The sequence below is a fragment of the Balaenoptera physalus genome (assembly GCF_965194825.1).
Source record: "Balaenoptera physalus genome assembly, chromosome: 16".
Lineage (NCBI taxonomy): Eukaryota > Metazoa > Chordata > Mammalia > Artiodactyla > Balaenopteridae > Balaenoptera > Balaenoptera physalus.
In genome coordinates, this window is record NC_138898.1 from 54,478,173 (window position 1) to 54,503,670 (window position 25,498).

A 25,498-nucleotide genomic window follows, 5' to 3' on the forward strand; every position below is an offset into this window, starting at 1 on the left:
CAGTCCAAACTCATTCCCTAAGTTTCAACTGTCTGACATGCAAGCTAGCCTACCGCTGGTTTCTTCAACAATTCCCACTTTAAAGGCATGGGGCAGAGATCCGTATCCTGGAAAGAAGGGCACTAAATACCAAATCTGTCTCTTCCATGTGGGAGGGGCAGGAGGAAAGCCTAAAGGAGGACAGGAATGTGCCCCTGGTTAGTAGGAAGAATTCAAAGCACCGAAGCTCACTTACCTTGCTCATGCCTCCGGCTTGCGCTGTGTTCAGTCCTGCATGACTGGCCATTTGCGGTGAAACTTGAGTTAACGTCTCAGCCAGCACGCTGCTCGCGGCCCCCTGCATGGCCGGAGTAGCGTATGGCATTCCAGCTCCCCTTCCTCTGCCAGCAGCCCCAAGAGATCCATTCATGACTTGCGCCTGCCCTTGCTGGGCCGGGTTCATTAAACTATGGCCAGAGTTACTATTGAGGAGGCCTGGGTGGGTCTGGTTAAAATTAGCATTCATGCAGATCCCAGGTCCCGTCTGTGACGTGGCAGGGCTGCTGGTCACCAGCCCCACTTGCTTTTGTGCTTGCGGATTCAGTGCTTGGGAAGCAGGGGGAGTGGGCCCAGAGGTGCTGGCTGCCTGTTTGGGCAGGCTGGGGGCTGAAGAATCTCCCTGGTTCAGAGGGCTCTTGCCCATGGCACCCAGACTGGCCATGTTCGCACTGTTCGGCTGCCCCTGGGCCTGGCCTCCGAGGCCTTGTTGCACGGGGCTGCTGGCGCTCACATTTCCTATTCCTGGGTTGATACTAGAGCTGCTGCCTCCTCGCAGAAGCTCTGACAGTTGTTTATGTTTGGAAGCAGCATCTGGAACAAGGTTCCCACTGTTTAAAAGGCCTAATTCTCCTCCATTGGGGATCAGCTCATCGGGAAGATCATTTTCCAAGTCAAACAATGATCCAAAATCTAGAAATTAAACAGAAACGGAAATGAGAAACTAAGCAACCATAATAGCTCTCCAACTGTCATATGTTACTATGATCTTAACCTAAAGGGGCGTTTAACGTGGAACACTAGCACGTCTTGACAGTAACGTCAAAATGATCTGAAAGTTCATTTGGGAAAATAAAACAGGAAGAATATTTTTCAAATTCTGAAGAAGGGAAAGTTAAACAGAGATAAGAGGAAGGCTATGTAAAATGATAGATTTTATCATATATTCTAAAACAATAATTAAATAGTGTAGTATACGGCAAATGCAGATATACAGATTAAAGGAAAACAATGGAAATTTAACTAGTTCACTGAATTAGGATGTTAAAATGCTTTATAAGAACGTATGTGTGTAAAATAGTAATTGGGCATCAGGTTAGACGAATAGTAATTTGAGGAAATTAAAGCCTAGCCTTAAGTGATTACATATTTGAAAGGTAAATTATCAAAAAACCCCAACCTTAACAGAAAATGAGATTTCTCAAAGTGCTGAAGCTACAGGAAATGAAAATAAAGACATATATAGAAACTAAAAATAATTGAAAGTAAAAGAAAATAGGAGCTTAAAAAATACTTGAATTATACAGAAAGGGTTAAGGGTCAATTTTACAGAAAGATTCTAAGCACACTGAATCCCAAGAATAAATGCACAACGGACATAAGCAGGTAAGTATCACAAAGGAAGATAAAACAGTAAACAAAACAGACCATCCTTCCTAGTAATCAAGCATGAAAATTAAAGCAACTCCTTTTTTCCAGTCTCTCTCAAAGTAACACTTCTCTAATGTGACCTATATATGTCATCTCTAGTTCCTCACTGACCAAGCACTGTCCAACCCACAACAACCTGGCTATACATGCAAGTACAAAGGACAAGATATGTACAAATACATTCATCATAGAATTACCTGTAACATCAAAACAAATGCAAACAATACCCAGAGGTAGTTTAACCTAGTGGTTATTACAACTCTAGACCCATACTGCCACCATTTGAATGCCAGCTCTGCTTCTTGCTCCCCACTTACCAGCTGTGGGACCTTGGTTAAGTTAGAGTTTCTGTGCCTCAGTTTCCCTATCTAGAAACTGGGAGTGATAATGGCTACTACACCTCATAGGGTTGTTGTGAGGAGTAAATGAATTAACAAATGTAAAGCACTTAAACAGTGCCTGTGGATGCTAAGTGTTCAGAAAGTATTAGCTATTATTATTACTGTTATCCAATAACAAAGGTTTGATAAATTGCTGTATAATACTATAAAACACTATACATCTATTAAAATAATTATGAAGACTGTACAAATACAGGAAAATGTATGTTATGTAAAAACATGCAAATGAAAATTGTACGCAAAATAGCACACAGAGTAAGATTAGAACTAAAGTACGTGCATGTGGGCAGTAGCTGGAAAGTAATATGCCAAAAATAAGAGTTGTAATGGTAAAATGGTGGGGTGATGTGTCCATGTGGCTTTCTAAAAAATTTTTAAAAGCCTCTCCCCCTCCCACCACCCACTTTTAGAAAACTGAAAATCTTTTTCTCCATGGCGCAAACCCTTCTGACTGCTTCCCCCAACAACCTCCTCGGCTGGCTGGCCGGGATGTTCCTTTTAGGAAGGGCAACACCTTCTCAGGCAAGGAGCAAGAACCGCCACAATCACCTTCCCCTTTCCAGGTGACACAATCCCAGCTAAGGGAACTGAAGGCAAGTCAGCCAAGACAGTTCTGGAAAAGGTTTTCCTTCCTAATGGTAAGGGATGCTCAGAAAAAGATCTCTCTTTTCCTCACTGGATTTCATCATGGGACTGTGGCAACCCTCTTCAACCAGGAGAGGAGACGCTGTTCACACACTAAGGATGGCTGCAGAAAAAAATACAAGCACCTGGGTTCATGAAGCCACCTCTAGGCTAAATTATCCAACTCTGGAAGCCTCCCCATCTTCAGACTTCTCGTAATGAGAGAAAATACATTTCCTATCATTTAAGCCATTCTAGCTGGAGTTTAAGGTAACTTGCAGCTGAAGGCATCTTATCTCCATCATGTCTATGAAGTTCAAACTCCTTCACATGGCACATCAGTAGGTGGCCCCTGCCCACTTTCCAGCCCTTCTTTCCCAGGCACCTCCTGATGCACCTCCTACCTTCTAGCCACAATACCGTGAGCCAGCACATGTATTAGCAATCTTTCTTCTGGGTGCGCTCTCTCTCAGTCTAGAAAACCCCACGTCCAGCCCTCCCTCAGGTTAAACAGTGACTATGAAGACTTTCTGTAGGCTGCCCCTGCAGAACTGACCAGTTCCTTTTCAGCCTCCTGAGTTCTCTGTACATACATGCCTCATAAACCACCTCGAGCACATACCCATTTCTTCCTGCCTGACTGTAAGGGACTAGATACTCCTTGCAAGTGCATATACACATACTCTGTTTTGTAGAACCTGTGAGAGTAGCTGCAGACACCATGAACCCTTCCTCCCAAGTACTTTACTGTGTGCCTCCTGAGAACACCCTTTACACAGCGCAATACATTTATAAAATTCAGGAAATTTAACATTGATACAACACTTAATATACTGATTGCCCTTACTCAGATCTGGCCAGTTGTTTCCCAAAATGCCCTTTATCACACTTATTTTTCCTGATCCAAAATCTGATTCTGGATCCCAGCGTACTTAGTTGTCATGTCTTTGTCTTCTCCTTTATTCTAGAAAGGTTCCTCACACTTTGTCTTTCATAACTCTGAGATTTCTAAGGAGGGTAGGTCAGTTGTTTTGTAGAATGCCCCTCAATTTGGGGTTGCTTCCTCACGATTACAGGACACTTAACTATGAAGAGACAACAGGACTCGACTCCTGGATACAGCAAACACCTCTGAGAGAACCACTGACCAGGGCGTGCTGCTAGCGACAACCCAGCTCCTGTGTTTCCAGGTGGCTTTGTGGGTTCCATTCCACAGCTTTTATGCTATTGTATTGTCCTGAACCTGGAGATTCACTAAGATCTCCAGACACAAAGACCACATGAAATAAAGTAAGAACAAATGAAAACAACACTCCAACATAACTAACATTTCTGTTTGTTGCCTTCCAGGTTCTGTCCACATGTACACACATTTTTACTCAATAATCTCATAAAAAAAAAGAAATCAGTGACTTCCCTGGTGGCGCAGTGGTTAAGAATCCGCCTGCCAATGCAGAGGACACACGTTCGAGCCCTGGTCTGGGAATATCCCACATGCCGTGGAGCAACTGAGCCTGTGCGTCACAACTACTGAGCCTGCGCTCTAGAGCCCGCGTGCCACAACTACTGAAGCCCCTGTGCCTAGAGTCTGTGCTCTGCAACAAGAGAAGCCACCGCAACGAGAAGCCTGTATGCCACAACGAAGAGTAGCCCCCGCTCACTGCAACTAGAGAAAAGCCCATGCGCAGCAACAAAGACCCAACGCAGCCAAAAATAAATTAAAAAAAAAAAAGAAATCAATGTACGTGTGTGTTTAATGTAATGCTTCTTAATCTATGAACGTGAAAATGAAACTCATTTAAACTAGAAAATGGAAGTCGTTATGATAGAGATCATGTTTCCTCCCTATCTGCCGGGGAGGAAATTAGGTGTCAAGCACTATAAACCAGAAGAAGAGACTGGGCTACTAATATTGTACACGTAAAGCTTGGAACAATCTGCTGACGCTCCCCTGACTGACTCTTCCAAGAGTCCCAAAGCACTTTTCCTAGGAGAGGGCAGACAGGCCAGGACAAGAGCAGGTAAAATGCAGAAGAACGTGGTCTCTAGTCCAGTGTAGGAACTGGAACCGGAAATAGAAATGCAAAAACAACACTCACAAGTGGAACATAGGAGTTCAAATCCTGTCTGAATCAATTAGCCCTGTGTCTTTGGGCAAACTGCTTAATCTCTGTGCCTTAATTCCCTCAACTGTAAAACAGGGACAATGGTACCCCAGGGCTACACGATGAAAGCAGGAAAGGAGTGCTCTGTGCCACAGATACTGGATATTTTATTCTATCCTGCACAAAAACTTTCTTACCTTTAAAAATGCACCCAGCGTGCTGCCATTCTCCAACTGACTGATTTTCTTTAATGGTTTAGTCTTGTTCTAGTCCAAATGCACATGCACTTTTTACGTTTGTAGCAGGCATTATGTCTGCTTGTGCTCACTTTTGGTTTTGGTTTTTATTGGTCTGCCACAATTTGTCCACCTTAACCACTTTTTCTCATCCTGTTTCAGTCCAAGCACATCTCACAGCTGTTTGGGCTCAGAAAGGGTTGACAAATTCTGCTATGTCCTCACCTGTGCAGTCCTACTCGTATGAACCTGTCTACAACCACATATATGACGTATGGCTCTTTTAACAAAGGGGTTGTGTAGGGCTTGAGGAAGGCACATCCATACCCACACCATCACCCTTTTTCTCACCATTACTTTCTCCTGTTCTCTAGTTCAAAACAAAACACTGATAAAAGAGAGCGAAGCAGGAAAGCCAGGCTGTTGCAACATAACACAGCTGTGCTTTCTACACACCAAGTGTCCCAACACACAGGTTGGGTAATACCAATCTGAATCATCGGAAGTTCCTAAAATTCAAGATTGAGCGCCACCACTTCCAATCCCAGGTAAATTCCTCTCTCTCCACCAAGTCACCGGGGGACGGACCCAGGAGAGAGCAAAGCTGAGGCTGAATGAGATTCGAGGACACCCCACTTTCCAGGGGTTCACCCTTAGCAGAAGACGAGCTCCGTCACACAGCGAACAGCAGACAGCCTGTCACACTGCCACCGCTGGGAACAGGAATTCTCTCTTCGGGGGCTTCCTGGCTGCATCCAGGAACTCGAGATAGAACATACACATTTGGGGGAGTCACCCTCCAGTCACCAGCTCCCTGAGGAACCACAAATGACTCTTCTTGGTTTGAAGGCACTTGGGGGGGTGGGGCTGAACCTCTTCCCTCCCCTGGTCTCTGCCAGGTCTCACAGAGACCTGCCCGAGAGCCCCTTTCAATTAAGCTGACCTGAGAAAAGAAGCTACAAGCTCCCCAGTCTCTATCACACTCAGGCAAGGATGGGGTGCCCACAGCAGCAGCTTAGGAAGGAGAAAGTCAACCAAACTTGGCCCGCCTCAGGAACGGAAGGTCTTCGTCACGTGCAACCACGAGGGGCCTTTCCCTCCTAGACCACACACAGAGACCTTGGTCCAGGGGACGGTCACACCAAACACTGACAGACATGCTGCAAGACCCATTCTTATGCATCACGATCAGAAGTCAGCATTTCACCTTAAACAAGGAATGAACTACTATCAAGTAGGCTGAAAAAAGCTTTTCATTTTACAAAATCAAATACCAGGCAAGTGACTGACTCAATCTGTCCAGTCAATAACATCCGAAAATAGTTTTGTTTGAAAGACTTTTTTCAAATGCAACAGCTAAACAAACCATCTAGAAAACACATCTTCCCTCAGGTTTTCTAAATTCTTCTCTTTCTGTCATAATACCTTATTTTCTCCTTTGAATTGCATTTGGAGCCCCAAATTCTCTGTATTGGCAGAACTGATTTTTCTCTCAAAATGTGTACAAACCAGTTTATCACACCTCGTATCGGCCAGAAGTATGAACTTTTCCACACTCTACAGACATAATGAATGAATCTTAAAATCATATGATCAACTTCTTGTTACAACTCATGAGGCTGTAAGTACCTCGAAAGCAGGGATCCTGTCTACCCAGCGCCTGCCATACAATGCTTAGCATATAGAAGGCCCTCAACAAACATCTGCATGCTGAATGAGAGAATGAATTACAGAGTGCCAGTTACAGATGATACACAATATCAATTTTAACAAGTTACTTGTCTAGCCAAAGATATCAAGTAGTAATCTTAGCATCTATTACTACTTTCCTAAAATAGAAACAAAGAACAAAATTCAACAATGAATTTTCTTGAAATGTTACATTGTTCTACTCATCGTTCTCTTTACACCTCTTTCCTGCTGCCTATCTTCCAGAAAACCAGCCACGTCTATTTCACTCTCTGGCTACACCTCAGCATCAATGACCCTCTATCCTATGGTTGATGCAAGGATTAAATGGCATGATGGAGAACGAGAGATGGTAGTGTTAGAAATAAACTACGTAAGAGTTTAGATGCTGTTTTGTGTTCATGTTTCTCTACTTCTGAGCATGAAACTCCCCTCCCACAGATATCCTCTCTTCCCCACTCACCCCTATTTCTATCTGCAGTCTTTATTCCCTGTGAAAAAGGTCTGCCTTCTTTAGAGTTTTTTCAGAATTTCTCTACATTTTCTTTGGCATTACTTGCACTATAACCATGACTACTTAAATGCTTCTCTTAAATCTTTCAAAAGCTGAGCACTTTTACTTATCAACCCTGGAAAACTTTATAAGAAGAATTTTTAATTCCTGAGTCAAAACTGGATACAAAAAAACTTGACCCAAAAAGGGTAATGCATTCTGAAACAGCTCACATCTAAAGATGAGGAATCCATAGAATGGTAGACATTTTCACAGGGTTATAAGTCTTAGATGACCTGGAGACCATTCTAGGTCTCTTCAGTGCATTTATTAATATATACTAATTAGATACTGACAACACAGGAAGCACAGTCTGGGGTAGTGAGAAAAGTATCCTGCCAGAGCTTAATTCAGGTCCATCTCTATCACTCACTCCTCCCTCCTATGTGTGCTTCCTCAGATCTAAACTGGAAATGAAAACAGTACCTGCCCCTAGGATCACTGATGAAGGAATTAAATCACACAATGTGTATACAGCACTTAGCCTGTCATGCAGTAAGGGCTCAATAAGTATTAGTCATTATTATCACTATCACTGTCCCATCTTCCAAAGTTGCTATGAGGACTGAACGATACACACACATCAAGGACTGGCACCCTATGCCTGGTACAGGGTTCGTGCCAACAATCATCTTTTCTGTAAGGTAAAGCCCTAATAATCTGACGATTCTACTACAATTAAAGCTTACTTTGCTTTGAAAATTCTTGGAGATTATGCAAATAAATAATGGAACAACTCTCCAACAATGGAGAATTAAATTTTTTTTAAAGGAAAAGGCACTGTTTTATTGGCATTTATGCCATTACAAATAAACTTTATCTAGGCATTTAATCAAGTTCCTAAAAGACATCTATTATTTTTTTTACAACAATTATTAGGAAATAATTAAAAGCAAATTCTTTCTAAAACCTTCTGTGATTAAGGCTTCTTTTATGCAGATACATAAATTAGTATAGAATGGGGTTTTACTTTATTCTAAACAGTGATTTTACATTGAACAAAAAAATATGTCCTTCCTCAAGATCACTATCTGCTAAAGAGTCAAAGTGGGGTTGGCTGGGCAACCCACCTCCTCCCAGGCCTTCCTCAGTGGGAGCAAGTCCCGGCTCTCAGGCCTTCGTTCTGTGCACAGCGGACTAGGCTCACTTGAAACTTGAATAAAAGGATTATAAGACAGCCCTGAGTGGAAGTTCTCTGTCACACTGGATCCTAAATCAGGAGAGTCCTGGAATTGCAGCCAGCCTCCTATCCTCATGTGACTCACTTAGAGGTTCCCGGGAGATGCCATTCTCAGAGAGCTAGGACAATTTAAAGTTTCCTGAGTGTGGTTTGTGTGCTGCCTCCCTCAGCCCTGAAGGGAGGAGAAAAGCCTCCCTGGGACAAAAGTGGGAAAGAAGGTACTGTCACAGCAGCAACCACCACTAAACCAACCATAAACCACCCAGCAGCCCCGAAACACAACCAGGTGGTTTGGAGTAGAAAGGGGCTCACTGTTCTCCACCATCACGGCTGAGAAGGGCACTGGGACCCAGGAGGCACTGCCTAGCCACCCTGCAACCCAACTAAAAGTCCTAGAGGAGGAGGAATGTGGGGGCTGAGCTAGGATTCAACCTCTGCACCCTAACCCCAGGTGCTGGGCCACCTCAGACTACCTGGCCACAGTGTAAGTACAGGCAAGCAGACAGCCAGAGACCAGGTCCCCTGGCCCAAATGCTGGGAGCTGTAGCTGGCAGGCAGCAACACCAAGTCAGGAAGAAGGGGAAAGACCTTCTTCTGGACACAGAGGTGTCAGTGTACAACATATGGAAGTGTGTGGGCTATCAGAGAACCCACAACAGAAAATGAATGCATGAAGTCCAGAAAGTACACCAACATCCAGACAATGAAATATTATTCAGCACTAAAAAGAAATGAGTATCAGGCCATGAAAAGACATGGAGGAATCTGAAATACACGTTACTAAGTGAAAGAAGGCAATCTGAAAAGACTAAATACTACATGATTTCAATTATATGACATTCTGGAAAAGGCAAAACTATGGAGATAGTAAAAATAATCAACAATTGCCAGGAGTCTGCTTTTTTTTGGGGGGGGGGCAGGGAGCTGGGGGAGAAATAGGAGGAATACAGGGGATTTTTAGGGCAGTGAAAATACACTGTGTGATATTACAATGATGGATAAATGCCATTGTACATTTGTCCAAACACAGAGAATGTACCAAACCAAGAGTGAACCCTAAGGTAAACCATGCACTCGGGATAATTACAATGCATCAATGCAGGTTTATCAACCGTATCAAATGTACCACTCTGGTGGGGGATGCTGATAATGGGGAGGCTGTGCATGTGTGGGGGCAAGGAGTATAGATGGGAAATCTCTGTACCTTCCCTTCAGTTTTGCTGTGAACCTGAAAGTGCTCTAAGAAAATTAAGTCTTAAAGGAAAAAAAAAAAGTATGCCATTAGATTACAGATAAATCACAAGCAACTGAGAGGTACAAAATGATAGAGAATCACAAGCGGAAGAATAACTTGAGTATTTATCAACTATATTAATAACTAACATACAAAATATCCAGTGATGTCTATGCTGGGTTTAAGTGTGCTGCTTTTGAAGCTTTAAGGATCCCCCAACACACAAGCTCTTGGAGGACAGTTTGATGATATGATCAAAATTACAAATGCATATTCCTTTTAATCATTAATTCCATTTTTAGGAATCTGTTCTATAGATATACACATAACTGCAGAGCTATTCATTAAAGCACTGTTTGTGAGGGGTCAAGATTGGAAACAGATTAAATCAATCATGGCACATCTCACATAACAAAACTAGCAACTACAGAAAGAGATAATAAGAAAGCTCTCCATGTGCTGCTGTGTACAGGTATGTAACCACGTGGACAGTATGCTGCCTCCAGTAAGAAGAAGGCAGGAAGGGGGCAAGGGAGCTAAGAATAGGCTGTCTGCTTGAAGAGATAAACCATGGAGGAGAGCACAGGGAAGGAGGGGGGCTCTCACTCTACAGCTTTGTGTCCTCTGATTTTTGAACCATGTGAGTGAACTTCCTGTTTAAGTAATTAAAGAAATTGATTTTTAAAAGGCAGCCCCTGGGGTGTCCAGGACCAGGTGATTAGCTTCAGCCCAGGTGATAATACCTGGAATGCTTCCAGATGCTCCTGGCTCCAGCTGGAGTGTTTACGTTTGAGGATGAAATCTGAAATGGGTTCAATACTAGTTTAAAATATTTTTAGTATTCAAATGAGCTTAAAAGGCAGGAAAATAAAAAGCACTTTAAAGAAGGATTTTTCAAAAATACTATTTTTTTCCTAAAGAAATGTGACAATCTACATATCATATTTTGTACCCAACGCAGTAGCAAGGTACATGTTGCTCGCGTCAGGAAAGCTGACATTATTTCAATGTACTTGGAGAAACATTAGTTGGCTGTCAGGTCTTGTAGCTTCCAGCACATCAATGAAGAAACCTCTAATAAAAGGATTCTGTTACCCACTACTGGGCATATACCCTGAGAAAACCATAATTCAAAAAGAGACATGTACCACAATGTTCACTGCAGCACTATTTACAATAGCTAGGACATGGAACCCACCTAAATGTCCATCAACAGATGAATGGATAAAGAAGATGTGGCACATATATACAATGGAATATTATTCAGCCATAAAAAGAAATGAAATTGAGTTATTTGTAGTGAGGTGGATCGACCTAGAGTCTGTCATACAGAGTGAAGTAAGTCAGAGAGAGAAAAACAAATACCATATGCTAACACATACATATGGAATCTAAAACAAAAATGGCTCTGATGAACCTAGGGGCAGGACAGGAATAAAGATGCAGACGTAGAGAATGGACTTGAGGACACGGGGAGGGGGGAGGGTAAGCTGGGACGAAGTGAGAGAGTAGCACTGACATATATATACACTACCAAATGTAAACAGCTAGCTAGTGGGAAGCAACTGCATAGCACAGGGAGATCAGCTCGGTGCTCTGTGACCACGTAGAGGTGCGGGATAGCGAGGATGGGAGGGAGGTGCAAGAGGGAGGGGATACGGTGATATATGTATACATATAGCTGATTCACTTTGTTATACAGCAGAAACTAACACAACATTGTAAAGCAATTATACTCCAATAAAGATGTTTCAAAAAAAAAAAGATTCTGTTAAAAATCAGAGCTTGTGACAAAGGAAGTGATGATTGGACACCACACTAACACACAATCATATTTTCCCATCTTTGGATGACACCTCTAAGTTAATTTACACTTTGTTCAAATCATTCTTGCTAAAGGTCTAAAGGTTTTGCAACAGGAATTACCCAAAACTCCAGTTCTCACCATTTAACAGATTCCTCTAACCACAAATACTAAAGATGTTTTGCTGTGGATCTGATTTACTTTTAAACTAGTTTTTCTTTCTTTTTTTTTAATTTTTAAATTTATTATTTATTTATAAATTTATTTATTTAATGTATTTTTGGCTGCATCGGGTCTTTGTGGCTGCACTCGGGTCTTCTCTAGTTGCGGCGAGCGGGGGACACTCTTCATTGCAGTGCATGGGCCCCTCACTGCAGTGGCCTCTCTTGTTGCGGAGCACGGGCTCCAGGCACACGGGCCTCAGCAGTTGTGGTGCGCAGGCTCAGTAGTTGTGGCACGTGCACTCAGCAGTCGTGGCACACAGGCCCAGCTGCTCCACGGCATGTGGGATCCTCCCGGACCAGGGCTCGAACCCATGTCCCCTGCATTGGCAGGCAGACTCTCAACCACTGTGCCATCAGGGAAGCCCAGTTTTTTGTTTTAAAAATAATATATTTATGTTGTTTTAAAAAGCATTTGGAAGACTATAAAGTGAAAGTGGAGAGCCCCCAGCCCCCCACTCCCAAGGAAAACAATTTTCAGGGATTTCCTTCTGAAAATACCCAATGGACACATTAGTATATATCTTTTTACCTCTAAAAAGGATCTAATTATCATTTCTGTTCTCCATCCTGACTTTTTATTTAATGATTCTCAAACTTATCTTCCATCTTAAATACCCATCACTCTCCCTCCCCAGATTTACAATGGCAAAGGACTCAGCTACTCCTCTTCTGAAGGACTTCTGGGTCACCTTTAGTGTTCTGCAATATCTAGATTAATTAACTAAATTAATAAAAAGGTCTGGAATTAATATGAATATTCTTAGAAGTCCTACCAAGCAACAGATTGATTTTTACCTTATCTATTGTACTTGGCGTACAAGTAGGTTGTTAAGCTACAGACATTTGTATGTCAACTAATAAGGTGGTTAATAAAAACCACAGGTTTAAAGAATCTTTTCCAGAAGCTGGGAAACCATAAACAGAACTTTGGTGTGAACCATGGTTGCATGATGTGCAACATGATGACAGTAACAAAACCTCTAATACTCTTCAAGATGAAATTACTTTTTAGAACTTCAATTCTTCCTATTTAAAAAGTGTAGCAAAAACACAAAAATCATTCTGTGTTATTTAAGTACAGCACCAAAACATTTTACCATTTAAAAAAAAAAAAAGGATTTTTAGAATGAAGCCTGCTCTTCAAATATTAATACTTCTTACAGCTCTGAGATATTTATCAGTCTGAAATGCACCTATAGTGGAACAACATATATAACATGTCACTTTGGGAAGAAGGAGTAAAGAGAGACGGCATGTGCTTACATACACAGCGTATGTCTAGCATGATATACAAGAAACACTAGTTGCCTGTTGGGAGGGGAACTGGTTGACTCCGTAAACAGGAAAGGAAGGCTTTTCACTAAAGTCTTTTGTACTTTTTGGAACCCTATGAACTCATCACCCAGTCAAAAGAATTATTAAAAAAAAAAACTTTTTAAAGAAGAATCACCTGTTGGTACAAAAATTTCCTAATACCTTAAATAAGAACACTACAGCTGACCCTTGAACAAGGGTTTGAACTGCACAGGTCCACTTATACACAGATTTTTTTTTTCAATAGTAAATACCATAGTACTACATGATCTGTGGTTGGTTGAATCTGAGGATGTGGAATTGTGGATACAGAGGAACCGCATAGGGAGGTCCCACGAATATGGAGAAATCGGTATACAGAGGGCAAGTTATATGTGGATTTTTGACTGCAGGGAAGGTTGGCACCCCTATCCCCCACACTGTTCAAGGGTCAACTGTAGTTCTGATTATTAAGCTCCTTTTTGTGGGGTCTTTTTCCTCCCACAAACAGGGTTTGGGGAGAGAGAAGGCAGTTGTCAACTCTCCCTGCAGGTGTGAACTTATATGGAAAAATATACCTTGGAAAAAGATGATATAGCCTCTGGAGAACAAATCACAGTCACTTCCTCCAATTACCCTGGATGTGATGGGCTTCTAAAATTTTGTATTGTTTTTTAAGCTCTAAAAGGATGGTCTGGACTCCCTGGTCAGACACTGCAGGCTCTCCATGACTTACCCAGCCTGACTCCCCCTGCTAGTTTGTTCTGCAATGAGCTCCAGTGCCCTTCCTCTAAGAAGTTTCCCTGACCACCCAGCCTGAGGCATCTGGTTCCTTCCCATCACAACACTGATTCCAGTTCGCAAATAGACAGGCATTGGTGGGACTGCTGGACTGCCTGCCCACACCACTGCACTCTGAGTTCCAAGAACACGGGGCCCCCACTGATATCACCACAGCCTAGGAGTGTCCCACACATAATAAGCACATATAAAGAATTTGAATTATATAAGCGTTTTAATATTTGTTGCATAAAAGAATGGATAAATAGTGGTAGAGTTGAGACTAGAGCTCAGGCCCACCCGACTTCTCAGCACAGAACAACACCAGCAGTGTCCACATCTAAGAGGCAAGACCACGCTGCCTCTAAATGGTAGCCTGTTGAATGTAAAACAAAAACAAAACTGACTTTTTGCAAAAAGTTTACGCGCTCAAAAGTGTGTACCTCCAGACCTCCACACTTGCTGTTTATGCTGTTCCCTATGCCTGGAATAGCACCTCACACCGACTCCTGTTCATCCTCAGGTCTCAGTCACCTCCCCCAGAAGGCCTTCTAAGACCCTTAAGAAAAGACTCTGTCCTATGCCCCAATCATGGACCTCCTCTCCAAGGTACTCGGTCACAGCTGACTATAGCTGTCTCCCATGAAGGCAGACCCTGGACCTCCTGTGTCCCCACCACTAGATCTCCAGGACTGCCATCACAGTGTAACAAATATTTTCTACATGACTGAAAAATCCTAAATCTAAACCAATGAGTATTTTTGAAAATGCTTTCCATCTTTACAAGTTGGTCCCTTTAAAGGGACTTTGCCCTTTAGGTCATAAATATCTTAAAGAACACTCTAGACAAATGAGGTAAGTAAATGTACTCAGGGCTGTGCTGTCCAACACAGCAGCCAATAGCCACATGTGGCTGTTAACATTTACATTAATTACAATTAAATAAAATTTAAAATGTAGTTCCTGACTCACATTGGTAACAGTTCAAGTACTCACTAGCCACAAGAGCCTAGAGGATCCAGTACTGGGAGTGTGGGTCTAGAACATGGCCATCATCACAGAAAGTTCAGCTGGACTTAGTATCAGGAGAACACTAGCGTTTCAAACAAAGGAAATGTCCAAACTCACTCTTACCATTGAGAAGGAACCCGTTTTTCCTTAACTTTCAGAGATTGAGAAAGTCACCAGTGTGAGCTAAAACACTGAATTATCTTTCAATATGATTTTCTCAGAGATTTTTAAAAGAGAAGTTCAACTCTGGGCAGGTTGTGCTCTTCAAACAAAAACCAATCCCAAGAGCACTAAAGGCACAACCAAAATAACACAAAAATCTATCAATACTTTATGCCTTGTTACTTTCAATAAAAATTACTGATTAAATAAAATATAAATAAGATTTAATGTTAGGGGCAAAAATTCTTTGTCCACCATGGGGCGATTTTTACTAGCAAAATCCATAAATCACCACACCTAAAATATCTAGGAGACTGGAAAAACAGTAAACTCCAACTGAAGCAACTTCCTATTATAGAATCTGTAGAAAGAGAAAATCCCCACAATACAGGGAGGAGCTGAATCCATTCCTTTCAAGGTCAGTGGTAGCTGAATCAAAGAGGAAATTAAATTTCACTGCTCTTTCTTTCAACCAATTAACCTGACTAAACTGGATAGCGATTCAAAGGCCATTTTCTCCCCTAACTCTGTTCTCTAAAAAAGAAAGACCATTTTTATAGCTTCTCCATGTTCACCTTTTTCACTAAGTCCTAACCTAAATCAAGTCCCTGTTCTGAAACAATACAGGAAAAACAGTTCCGTTTAGACTTCAATTTTCCAATAAAGAACATTTTTTAACTTCAAACACAGACTGAGTAAAGTGTGTCAAACTCCTACCCGTTTTGTGGGATTCCTGAATCTCCGCCTCTAATTCATTCCTTTGCAAGCTGGTACTGAGACTGCACCAGCCCTGGTGCTCTATGTGGAACAGGAAGGGGAAGCATCTTCCTGTGTACTCAGCAAGAAATGTCCATGGATCTGGTTCTGGGTCAGACTCCTCACCTACATCAGCCCTATCCTTACCAGCCCAAGGGTAGGTGACGTCTAGTACTTTGCCACACAATGATACAATAATACTAGCCGCTGCAACCGGCTATATGCCAGGAACCACAGGAGCCCAATATGCAAAGCTAACCAAAGTGAGAAGAAATGGAAAATTCTAGGGGGGAAAAAAATCCCTTTTAGAGATGAGACCCACCCTCCCCAACAAAGTTCTAATGTAAAGTCACTGGCCCAAGGCACAGAGCTGATGAGCTGGAAGCTGAGATCCAGTGTCCACTGAGTGGAGGCCAGGCTCCTTCCTCACTACCTGCATCCCAGTATAAAAAGCTCTGACATTTCCTTCAACTCTGAGTCATGGTTAGAAGGTTCTACTTTTAATCAAGTGACAAACACTCAAAATATTTTAATCCAAAGGAACTGGGTCAAACGCATACAGTCCATAACTGTCAAAGCAAACCCCAATTATTTGATATATTTCTATAGTTCCTGAGTGTTATCATTCAGTTTGTTATCAAATACCAAAACCCACTTTATTCAAATATTGTTCAAGCCTCACTCTACAGGCTATCATAAGGAACAGTAGCTTATTTTTCTTGCTATTTCATTGGTTATTCTAAGTACAAAATTAAAACACATATAGATGGTACAATTTTTATAAGGAAAATTCAAAATATTTGGGGGCAGTGCAAAGGGAAGCTTTTGAAATATAAAAATATTTTGCGGGACTTCCCTGGTGGCGCAGTGGTTAAGAATCCACCTGCCAATTCAGGGGAGATGGGTTCGAGCCCTGGTCCGGGAAGATCCCAAATGCCGCGGAGCAACTGAACCCAGGCACCACAACTACTGAGCCTGCGAGCCACAACTACTGAAGCCCATGCGCCTAGAGCCCGTGCTCCGCAACAGAAGCTACCGCAATGAGAAGCCTGCACACCGCAACAAAGAGCAGCCCCCACTTACCGCAACTAGAGAAAGCCTGCGCACAGCCACAATGACCCAATGCAGCCAAAAATAAATAAATTAATTAAAATAAATCTAAAAAAAAAAGATTTTGCTTTACAACAGAATTGTATAATCCCGTTAAACAGCTACAACTATTAGGAAACACCTACTATATACACAGGTGTATTAGAAAGACTGGCAAATTAAGAGATCTTCAAACAGCAGCAGATGGGACATCTAGAAATAGGAAAGTCGGGTTTAACCAAGTGAAAATTTCTTCAGCATTAGATTTTACTATTCTTAGTGATGGTTCAACTAAATATTCTTTTGATTAATGGAAATGAAACATGGGGGAAAACGTTACATGGGATGATATCCAAGGTCTTTCTAAGGGTAAGGTTTTAAAAGAAAGGAATTTGACTTCTAGACGTAGAGCTCAAAAATAGCCTTACTTCCCAAAATTAGAACAAGAAAACACCCTGAAGGCAGATTTTTCAAAGTCAGCAACATCCTGCATATTGTCTCAGAACTTGCGGGGGGGGGGGGGGGGGGGGGGGGGGAAGCCACTTTTGCTTACTTCCATGCCTTTCCTAAAGATACCCTCCCACCCCAATCTGTGATTCACATCTCTTCAAGTCAAAGCTCGAGCTGGGCAACCTTGCACATGGCTCTTTTCCGGCACTACTGTCAGCAAATCACAGCCCCCCCAGAAGGTGAACACGCAAAAGCCCCCAACAGACACTGGTGCAAGCACTGACTTCCTGCATCAATGACCTGCTGCAATGTGACAATCCTGAAAGCTAAGCTCAGACTGAATTGGGAAAGTATGGCATCCCTTCCCCCAATTTATGCAAGAGCTGTGGATGCCACAGCAGACCAGGGGAGCCCATCAGGCATGGGACAGTCTTCTGATGAGGGACGCACCACTAAGGAAAGGCCTCAGAGTGGGCTCAGGGAACACTGGGCACATTTGCTGGAAACCAGAGGGCATGGCCAGGAGTCTGAGAGCTTCTGAGAGACCATCTGGGACAACCTGAGAGGACTAGATGCAAGCCATGGGCTGAGATCACACCCATGGAGACGAAACTCTCTGAGTAGCCAGAGTGCTTTTCCCAACACACAGAAGGCACAGAAACCCAGCAGACTTCCCCAACTGCCTGGCTCCTTGCTCTGGCTCAGTGAGAGAAGCCCAGGGGGCACCACAGAACAGGAGCACTAAGGCCCTGCCTCAGGTGCCACCACCACTTGGACACCCAGCCCTGGGCTTATGCACATGGAGCATTCAGTAAACACTGGGTGAATAAATGAAGCCTTCTTCAATTGCCCTTTCTGACTCATGCATTTGGGCACTTGACTGCATTTTATATTCTTTTCTCAAGTTTTGCCTCTATGTCTTATCTTTGTCAACACAGTTCTAAGCTACTTGAAGGCATCACCAGAATCCTTTGTACACTGCTACTGCATAAGGGGTACCTCAGACTGAACTGTAATATACACAGTAAAGAAACAGAATCACATATTTGTTTGCTGCTTAAACAGTCCATGAAATACACTTCAAAATTAGTAAGAATTTTCAGAACATACCATACTGCTTAAGTTTTTGCAATTTTAAAATTTCATGGCCATCGTGTTCCTACAAAAAAAATACAATTGAAAATGGAGGCAAAAATCAATAGTATTGATTAAAGAACTCCTGGCTATATACTGAATGTGCTACACTACAAAAAGATCTGCCTGCTTGTGCGCCTGTGTGGACACGCATACATGGCTACTACTGTTTCCAGAACCATCAGCAAACATGGCTACCAGGGTGCACCCACTCTCCCCTGTCAGGACGGTGCTGGCACCAGGCACTGAGCACTCACTCCAGACCAGGCACTTCTCACACAGCACCTCATTCCACCTTCACCCATCACCCTTGGAGATGGGGACGGTCATCCTCTCTTTTTCACAGATGAGGAAACTGAGGATCCTCAGAGCACCAGTCCCACATTACATCAGGGTCACAAACTGCAGCATGAGGGCCAAACCACCTGGCTGCCGGTTTGTTTGTTTTTTTTTAAATATGTACAGAACTGTTTTTTTTTTATTTATTTTTTTTTATTTTTGGCTGTGTTGGGTCTTCGTTTCTGTGCGAGGGCTGTCTCTAGTTGTGGCAAGTGGGGGCCACTCCTCATCGCAGTGCGCGGGCCTCTCACTATCGCGGCCTCTCTTGTTGCCAAGCACAGGCCCCAGACGCGCAGGCTCAGTAGTTGTGGCTCACGGGCCCAGTTGCTCCGCGGCATGTGGGATCCTCGCAGACCAGGGCTTGAACCCGTGTCCCCTGCATTGGCAGGCAGACTCTCAACCACTGCGCCACCAGGGAAGCCCTGGCTGCCGGTTTTTGTAATGAGAGTTTTGCTAGTTTTACCGGCACACAGCTGCGCACATCTGTGTACATACTGTCCAGAGCTGCTTTCACGTCACAATGGCAGCACTGAGTTAGCTGCAGCAGAGACCACGTGGCCTGCAAATCTGAAATTATGTCCTCTGACCCATTACAGAAAAATCTTGATGACCCATGTATTTGGGAATGGTGCAAACTGCAAGCCCCTCTCTCCAAGCCTCACAGCCCATCAGCAAACTAAGGCTGAGAGGGCCCGCAAGAAAGTGCCTTGGCTATGCCCAATTTCTTCTGAGCACAAAACCTCTGTTGAGCAACATCTCTTCACGTGCCCTTGGAATATACTTGAAATGCTGGTTTGAATGAGATAAAGAGGTAGTGTCCTGACTAATGTTACCCCAAGAACTAAAATGGCTTAAAGCAAGCTTTTCTAATCTTCAAAACTCACAATAAGGAACATTTCATCTTAACACGGGAAGGCATACTTTGGCAAAATCATTTTAAACTATTTTGTTTTCAAACACATTAAGTAAAAACACAAAGCTGGCACTTATGTAGCCCCAAATAATCACTTTGTTACACAACTATCAATACAATGGCACAAGTTAGAAGTTGTAAAAATACAGGCTAACAATGTAAGCATCAACTTCCAATAGTAGGATTAAGCCTAAGTCCCTTTACAAGCCATTCTCAATTATGTTTGAGAATTACAGAATCAAATTCAAGCTTTAAACAGCAATGATTCTCAATCTTTTGCTCTACTGTGAAGGGTCCCTTGGTGGGATTCATACTTACCTGCCATCCCCAAGGAACTTCAAATGAGGCCACTGTTCTCACTGCTCTCACAGTTATTCAAAAATCCCTACTTTTCTACTAAGTAAAAGCTAAGCAAAGTCATGAAAAGCCCTAGAAGTCTCTACAAAAACTCACGTTTCCTAGTTAGCCAGAACTTAGTAAAGAGATGAAATAACCTAACTGGTCCTCAATTACCCACTGCAATAAACAAGAACGTAAGACCAGTATAGGCCTTGGATAACACCCTGCTGCACCAGAATGAGAGGGAGGGGGGAGCTCCTACCCCAGGCCCCTAATAGGAAGAACACTCTCCTGTTCCATAGCTGCTGACAAACTTTCCCTACCGGGACTTAATTCACTTGCTGGAGTTATGCTACTGAAACTTGCTAAGTACTGTAGTCTCCCGGGTCCATGACTGAAGTAGATTCCATGTTTATGGATGTAGATTTATAAGAAGAATTTATCGATTTACTTTAACGATCTAGGTTTGATTCTGGTTTTTACCCTTTATGTTATTTTGGGCAGATCACCTCTCTTAAGTCTGGTTCCTCACCTGGAATTGGCAGGAACAGTATCTTCCCTTCCTGCCTCACAGTTTGCTGTGAGGACCAAACTGAGGTGATGGAGAGAAAAGCAGTCCGATATGTAAACCTAAAAGGTCATCATTTTGCCGTAAAAGGTATTTTGGTTGGTAACGGTATTTACACCAAGTTTCTTTAAATATAGTTTTCTCTTGCACTTAATGGGATTCACAGTATAAAATGTAATCACAACTGCTTAGGGACATTTATACAGCACAGGATGAAACATACCTGTGTTCAACTTTCAGAAGACAGTCCTACAAAACTTTTTTATAGTATACCTGTTGAATGCAAATTTGGCTTCAAAAAAGCTGACCAAAAAAAGTTCACTGCTTGCCTAGATATTTATTTGTTCCACACTGTTAAATCATGAATCCCTGCTGCTGAAAGACACTAATATGCTGGTTTAATTTGGACATATTAAATAAAAAAGTTTCCAAAACACACAACTAAATATACACTGGTAACACAAAGTCCTACTTCTCATAAAGGGTGCCAAGTAAAGGAAGATGACATTTGTAAAAAAGCGTTTACGCCTTCAATGTAAAACAAGAAAATGCTACTTCAACAACATCTGATACCATCAAATTCTGTGCCACTCCATAAGAAAGGTTGGGGTTGGGTGAAAAGTACTGCTTTTCCTTCTTCCTCTTGTTACCTTCCTTTGGGGTACATTCCCTATTTCTGCATCAGCTCTGCACGCTCTCCTCAGAAACCTTCCCTGACCTCCCCAGCCTGCACTGATCTCTCCCATCTGTCTCTGGTGGCAATGACATTTATCAGAGATGCCGCCTTACCTCACTGGAGTGCACGCACATACACGCTCCCCCTGCAGGCAGCATCCTGGCTGGTAACTGCCTTACCTTACTGGAGTGCACGCACACACAAGCGCCCTGCAGGCAGCATCCTGGTTGGTAAGCGCCCTAGCATCAGGTATACTATTCTGCCCCTCCCGCACAACCACCCCGGGGACTCAGCTGACACTGATGGCTCCACAGGCCAGTCCCCAGAGACATGCACTGCATCGTGACAGTCCAAGTCACTCTTGTTTCTCAGGCCACCAAGGCCTCCTCCTTCTCCTCCTAACCCTTCAGCTCTTCCCATGCAGAGCTCCCCTCCCTCAAATTTTATCACATGAGCATGGAACATACCTTGCTCTGCCTGGCCCAGTTTTATCCTAGAAGCCACAAACACACATCCCCTCATTAAAATGACGCTGTCTCTCTCAAGAATGTTATTCCCAGGTCTCTCCCCACTTTTCCATCTAACCAAATGCTTTCACTCCTTTGACTGGTGTAATGTAATTGCTTTAGTCCTTTATTGGCTTTAATATACATCCTTAAGATCTCTGTTTTAGACTAGTAGTTATAGGAGACAAGGTTTTACCTTTTTTAATATGCTCGATGATGACCCCTTCTGTGGCCCACCATGCTAACAGACCCTCTCACAATAATGTGATGGTGATGATGTGCAACCAAGGACCCAACATAAATATGATGGTGAACTTATTCTTTGGATTATTTAAACAGAACTGTTAAAAACCAATTTTTTTGTTCCACATTTATAAAAGAGCCCCAACGTCTTACAAGGATCAAAATTGGAAAAGAAGGGGAAAAAAGTGGTCAAAAGTAGAAAATCCTTTCTGATAAACTCTGTTGTGATTAGCAGCACATTAAGTAAATATGTGACCATCCAATAACAGAACTACCCAAAAGCCAATCCTTTGGGCACCATCTTGGAAACAGCTGAAAGTATATAGTGGGACAAGCCTTTTTGTTAAGTGTCATGTTACTAATTTGTCCTTCTTTATAAAACAAAATCTACAATAACATCATTCAACAACAGAAAAGCTGCAAAGCCATTCAAAAGTTACCAGTTTCAAAGGACAAGCTTCAAGGCTGAACTTGTCTGGTACGATCTACGTTTCATATGATTAAAGATTTTTCACTCAAACATGCCAAGATTAATGAAGCAAAGGAGATCTATTCTGCAGTAAAATCATAGTTTTTTTCAGGCAGTAAAATCAGAGCATTTAAATCTTGGTTGTTCCCACATTCCTCACTTCAGATAAGCCAATTTTACAAAATTAACATCAAACTCAACTCCTTATCAGTTTTTAGAAAGAGTACTATTAGTGACTTATATATCGTGAGACTTACTGATTCCTCCCCACTGTTTAACAAGTTTATTTCAACCAGACAAGAATCTTATGACTGACTTGTTTAAAAAAAAACTGTTTCTCTCACTTCTACTTTAACAGTCTAGGAATTGTATTAAAACTGAAGCCACAAAATTCAAGTTTTGTTTCAACAGTAGAAATAGATTTTTAGACCACCAGTATAAAAACACTAGTGGCCAGTCCCAGAAATATATGCACAAGCTGAACAGCTGTGTCTACTGCAAATCTGAAGGCATTGCTGCAGCAATATAATTCAATTTGGACCCATTCATTATAAACTGATTTTCAGATGCTGCTACTTCAAGACCGTAGTGGAGAAACACAAGCTGCGCTGGGAATCAAATCATTCACAGCAGCGCACAAGTTTTTATTTTACTGCAAAGAAGAGCTCTGAAAGAGGAAATACAACTAGTTGATAATGCTACAGTGAACCAGCCCAGAAGAAGCCAGCACTATTAAATGAACAAAAAACTAAAATACTTCTCTCAGGTAACTGATATGATTACCTAAGAAAGTTTCCAGGGAAGCTGCTTAAAAGAATGATTTATTCAGTACCCTGCTAAAAATTTTTTTGGGAAAAAACGTAATTCCTACATTCCTGAACATAATTTTTTAATATATATCTACACTGTAAAAACAACACAAGCGCCCTTGGAGACTGCAGCCCAGATGAATCTGCTATTTAACTTTCTTCCGAAGTCATACACGTGAAATTAAACACTCCACAGCAACTTTCATGACATCTTGCTAACGAAGTTTGGGGTTGTGAAAAATGGAATGACTTAGGTGACCAGCAACAACAGTTTTCAAAATAACTACTAAGCATTTTCCCAAGGAACACATTCCAAGTAACTTCTAAGTCGTAGGCTGGCTGCTGCTAGGAGTGTCTTCTGGTCGCAGCCTTGTGAATGTGTTACCAATTCAGAAAACATTTCGGGTCCCCTTTCGGCTGCAACTATTTCCTTTTCTCACTAGCAAACCTACCCTCCGCTGACATCCCTCCAGACAGCCACGCGTGTGTCGACACACAGCGGCAGAGGGAGGCGTACGGAATCACCACGCAGAACAGACACGCTCCACTTTACTTTTTCTCCCTGGAAGTACCACTCGGTCTCCACGCGAGGAGGGTTCACCAACTCCGGGCGATCCGAGCGCACCCGGGCATGTGTCGCCCCACTCGGGCCCCATGACGGTCTTCCGACAAACTTCCCCCTCTGCGGCGCGGGTCCCGGGGAAGGGGCTGCGCGGTCCTCCGTTGAGTTCGGGTCCCCCAGGGGCACTCACCTCCGGGTGGGGCTTACAGCGACCCCCGGGGCCCCTACCCCCGGCCCGGCCCCCTCCTCACCTGTGCTGTCATTCGCCGAGAAGCCGGGCGAGCTGAGTTTGGCTCGTTTGGGGTTGGGCGGTCCGTCCAGCAAGTTTTCGGCCATTTTCACCTGCTCGCGAAAACAGCCCCGAGCGCGGTCCGCGGGGTCGGAGAGGGCTCCGGGGCGGGGGTCGGCGCCAGCCCCGACCGGCTGCGAGGGGGAGAGGAGCGAGCCGCGAGCCGCGAGCCGCGAGCCGCGAGCGAGCGCCGAGGGAGAGGGAGGGCGCAGGGCCGGGTGGGGGAGGCGGCGGCCAAATCTCAGCCACAGCAACAGCGCCCCGCAGCGCTCACCGCCCGCCCCCGGCCGCCGCCGCCGCCGCCGCCGCCGCCGGCCGCGGCCCCCTCATCCCCTGCCCGCCTCCCGAGCGCGACACTCCGCGGCGGGGGCGCCCCGGCGGCCCGGCGGTGCCCCCGGGCCCGGCTGGCAGCGACGGCGCCCGGCCGGGCGGCTCAGGCAGTCCCCGGGAACATGGTGCCGCCGCCGCGCCTCCGCCTCGCTCCCCCCCCGCGCCCCACTTAATTAATTCGCTTGCGGCCCGACGACCGGGGGGATCCGGGCTCCGCTCCCCGCCCGCGGCCCGCCGCCGCCGCCGCCGCGAGGAAAAACAATGCGCGAAGCGGGGCCGCCGCCGCCGCCGCCGCCGCGGCCCCCCCACCCCCCGTTCCGCCGCCGCCGCCGCCGCCGCCGCTGCCGCCGCCGCCGCCGCCGCCGCCGCGGCTCCGGGAGGCCGAGCCGAGAGGCGAGCGGGGCCGCCGGAGCGGGCGCCGAGGGCCGGGCGGAGCGGGCCGGCCGGGCGGAGCGGGGTGCGCGGGCGGTTGTGGGGCCCGGGACCGGCGGGGCCGAGTAGATCGCGCTCGAAGCCCCGGTCGGGTCCGCGACAAGATGGCGGCTGTTGATTCCTCAATTAAAAAAAAAAGAAAGTTTTTTTTCTTCTCTTTCCAGAGCCTGAACGGGGAGGGGGAGGGGGCGGGGCACGCCGGTGCGTCACCCCCCCGCGGCGTCACCACGCACGGCCCCCGCCCCGCCCCCTCCACCTGCGCCGGCCGCAGCGGAAAGAGCCGAGCGCGCCCGGACGGAAAGGGCCGAAGACGCGGCCGCCGTGCGTCGTGCCGCCGGGCGGCGGGGCCGCTGGGCTGCCTGGCGGGGGCCGGGCCTGCGGGACGCCGGGCGTCGGGCACCGCCGCCACTTTTGTTCTGACGGCGACTGGGCGGCGAGGGTTCTGGCTACGGCCTGGTCGCGAGCCGGGCTCCCAGGCGCGGAGTCGGCGCCGGCCGGGCCCGCCTGTCCCGCAGGGCGACTCTGCCAGGTCCCGGCTCCTCATGCCCCTGCCCCGCGACCCTCCTCCGCGACCAGGCCTGGCCACTTCCCCTCACCGGATGCCAGCGATGT

General features: G+C 44.7%; 1 protein-coding gene across 8 annotated transcripts in view; it reads right to left on the reverse strand.

Moving 5' to 3' along the window:
• Positions 1-24,745, reverse strand: part of CREBBP (CREB binding lysine acetyltransferase) — a 128,966-nt gene extending 104,221 nt beyond the window's left edge. For 7 of the 8 annotated variants that reach the window (XM_082428660.1, XM_082428659.1, XM_082428661.1 and 4 more), the window contains exons 1-2: positions 24,087-24,745; positions 236-948 (exon numbers count right to left, since the gene is read on the reverse strand). In XM_082428660.1, coding sequence (XP_082284786.1) covers positions 236-948; positions 24,087-24,171 — 798 coding nt within the window. In that variant the 5' untranslated portion in view covers positions 24,172-24,745. Of the gene's footprint in view, positions 1-235; positions 949-24,086 lie in introns of those variants that run through there. The other variant, XM_082428663.1, reaches the window with a different exon arrangement.
• Positions 24,746-25,498: the final 753 nt, after the last annotated feature.